General features: G+C 53.6%; 1 protein-coding gene across 1 annotated transcript; it reads left to right on the top strand.

Annotated features, from left to right (window-relative positions):
* Window positions 1–717: 717 nt before the first annotated feature.
* Window positions 718–1734, top strand: LOC542993 (probable glutathione S-transferase GSTU6). The gene has a single exon (XM_044593668.1). It carries the CDS (start codon window positions 885–887, stop codon window positions 1584–1586), a length of 702 nt encoding a protein of 233 aa, XP_044449603.1. The 5' UTR covers window positions 718–884; the 3' UTR covers window positions 1587–1734.
* Window positions 1735–2188: the final 454 nt, after the last annotated feature.

The following is a 2188-nucleotide window of genomic DNA, read 5'->3' as shown; positions in this document are numbered from 1 at the left end:
TGTACGAAGAGTGTACTTTCTTGTGTCGTGGCTTGTAATTTTCTTTCATTTCTAGAAAAGCAAATAGAGCAGCTCGTAGTTTAGCGAGGTTTAGCGAGGGGGATCTTCAATGGCAGGAACCCCCAATTTTTATACGAGCTACTCTTGCTGATGATGTATCTTTGGTTCGAGATCAATAAAATCGCCATGATGGCCTTCCTTAAGAAAAAAGAGATACCCGGAAAAGATAGGCAAAGCTTTGCGAAGTATAGCTGCCACTTTCCCTCTAAAAAAAGTATGGCTTTTTTTCGGTTTTTTTAATAATAATGGTTGCTGCTACTTTTCTCACGACAAAACAACGGTTTGATTTTACCATCTGAGTATCGTACCACGTCCGTGCCGACGACATCAAAGTCAACAAACTTGAAACATTTCTGTAGCAACGTCGAACGTGCCCATCAAAGACGTCCACGTACAGTCAAACAGCCAGTTTACCTGCCAAACTCTTCCTGTACACTCCAACGTGGACGTATAAACCAACGTGGGCTGGCTCTTATAATCAGACCACAACCCGAGCATTCTGCAACCACATTTAATGGTGGCTGCTACTTTTCTCAAGACAAAGTTTGATTTTACCATCTGAGTATCGTACCACATCCGTGCTGACGACATCAAAGCCACCAAACCTCAACATTTCTCTAGTAGCGTCGAACGTGCCCATCAAAGACGTCGACGTACCAATCAAACAGCCAGTTTACCTACCAATTCCCAATCTCTCTTCCTGTATATAAACCCACGTGGGCTGGCTCGTATAATCACACCACAACCCGAGCATTCTGCAACCACTTTCATCAACGTCTCCTACGCTCACCGTTCGTTGCTCCGCACATCAGCAGGACTTGCCAATGGCGGGAGACGGCGAGCTGAAGCTGCTGGGCGTGTGGACGAGCCCGTTCGTCATCAGGGTGCGCGTGGTGCTCAACCTCAAGTCGCTGCCGTACGAGTACGTGGAGGAGAGCCTGGGCAGCAAGAGCGCGCTCCTCCTGGGCTCCAACCCGGTGCACCAGAGCGTGCCCGTCCTCCTCCACGGCGGCCGCCCCGTGAACGAGTCCCAGGTCATCGTGCAGTACATCGACGAGGTCTGGGCGGGGGCCGGCCCGTCCGTGCTCCCGGCCGACCCCTACGAGCGCGCCACGGCGCGCTTCTGGGCGGCGTACGTCGACGACAAGGTCGGGTCGGCGTGGACGGGGATGCTCTTCTCGTGCAAGACGGAGGAGGAGCGGGCGGAGGCGGTGTCCCGGGCCGTGGCGGCGCTGGAGACCCTGGAGGGCGCGTTCGCGGAGTGCTCCAAGGGGAAGGCGTTCTTCGGCGGCGACGCCATCGGGTTCGTCGACGTCGTGCTTGGCGGCTACCTCGGCTGGTTCGGCGCGATCGACAAGATCATCGGGCGCCGGCTGATCGACCCGGCGAGGACGCCGCTGCTGGCCAGGTGGGAGGAGCGGTTCCGCGCGGCGGACGCGGCCAAGGGCGTCGTGCCGGACGACGCCGACAAGATGCTCGAGTTCTTGCCCACCGTGCTCGCTTGGATCGCCGGCAAAGCGAAGTGAACTGTGTCTGTGAGGCCGTGACATCGCCAGCTCGTGACATGTGTGTTTGTGTGTGTCTGAGTCCGTCCAGTGTGTGCTGAATAAATGCACCGCATGTCGTGTGTTGTACCAAGGGCAAACAATGCTGAATAATTTTGCTGTTTGTTGATTCCCCAGGAACCAAAAAGTGGTACTTTATTGATGCTTAAACAGAAAATCGTCTGCCCGGTGCGGTGACGACCGCACGCTTGCAGTTACAGAAACACCGGAAAGAATCCAATCCAAGGACAAAATGTGTGACGAACGTGCTGACGCGGTTAGTTGGACTGAAATGTCTATCGCCGTGCAGTGCCGAGACACGAATATTCGTATTCTTCCGGGGCAGATCACTTTCTCCCGGCTGCTAAGCACCTCGGTCGTCACTCCCACCGAACCAACCCAGCAATTCAATCACTGAAAAACATGACAATGAAGCCAAACAGATCTTGCTGATCTCTCGGCTACACCCACGTTTTGATGTATATAGCGCTGAAACAGGACGAGGCCAAAAATGCTGGAATAGCTCAGATGGTTAGAGCGTATGGCTGTTAACCATACTTCTAGCGTGTTTTTCGTTTTTTTTT

Source organism: Triticum aestivum, chromosome 1D (assembly GCF_018294505.1).
Source record: "Triticum aestivum cultivar Chinese Spring chromosome 1D, IWGSC CS RefSeq v2.1, whole genome shotgun sequence".
Taxonomy (NCBI): Eukaryota; Viridiplantae; Streptophyta; class Magnoliopsida; order Poales; family Poaceae; genus Triticum; species Triticum aestivum.
This window is presented reverse-complemented; position numbering and strand designations above follow the sequence as displayed.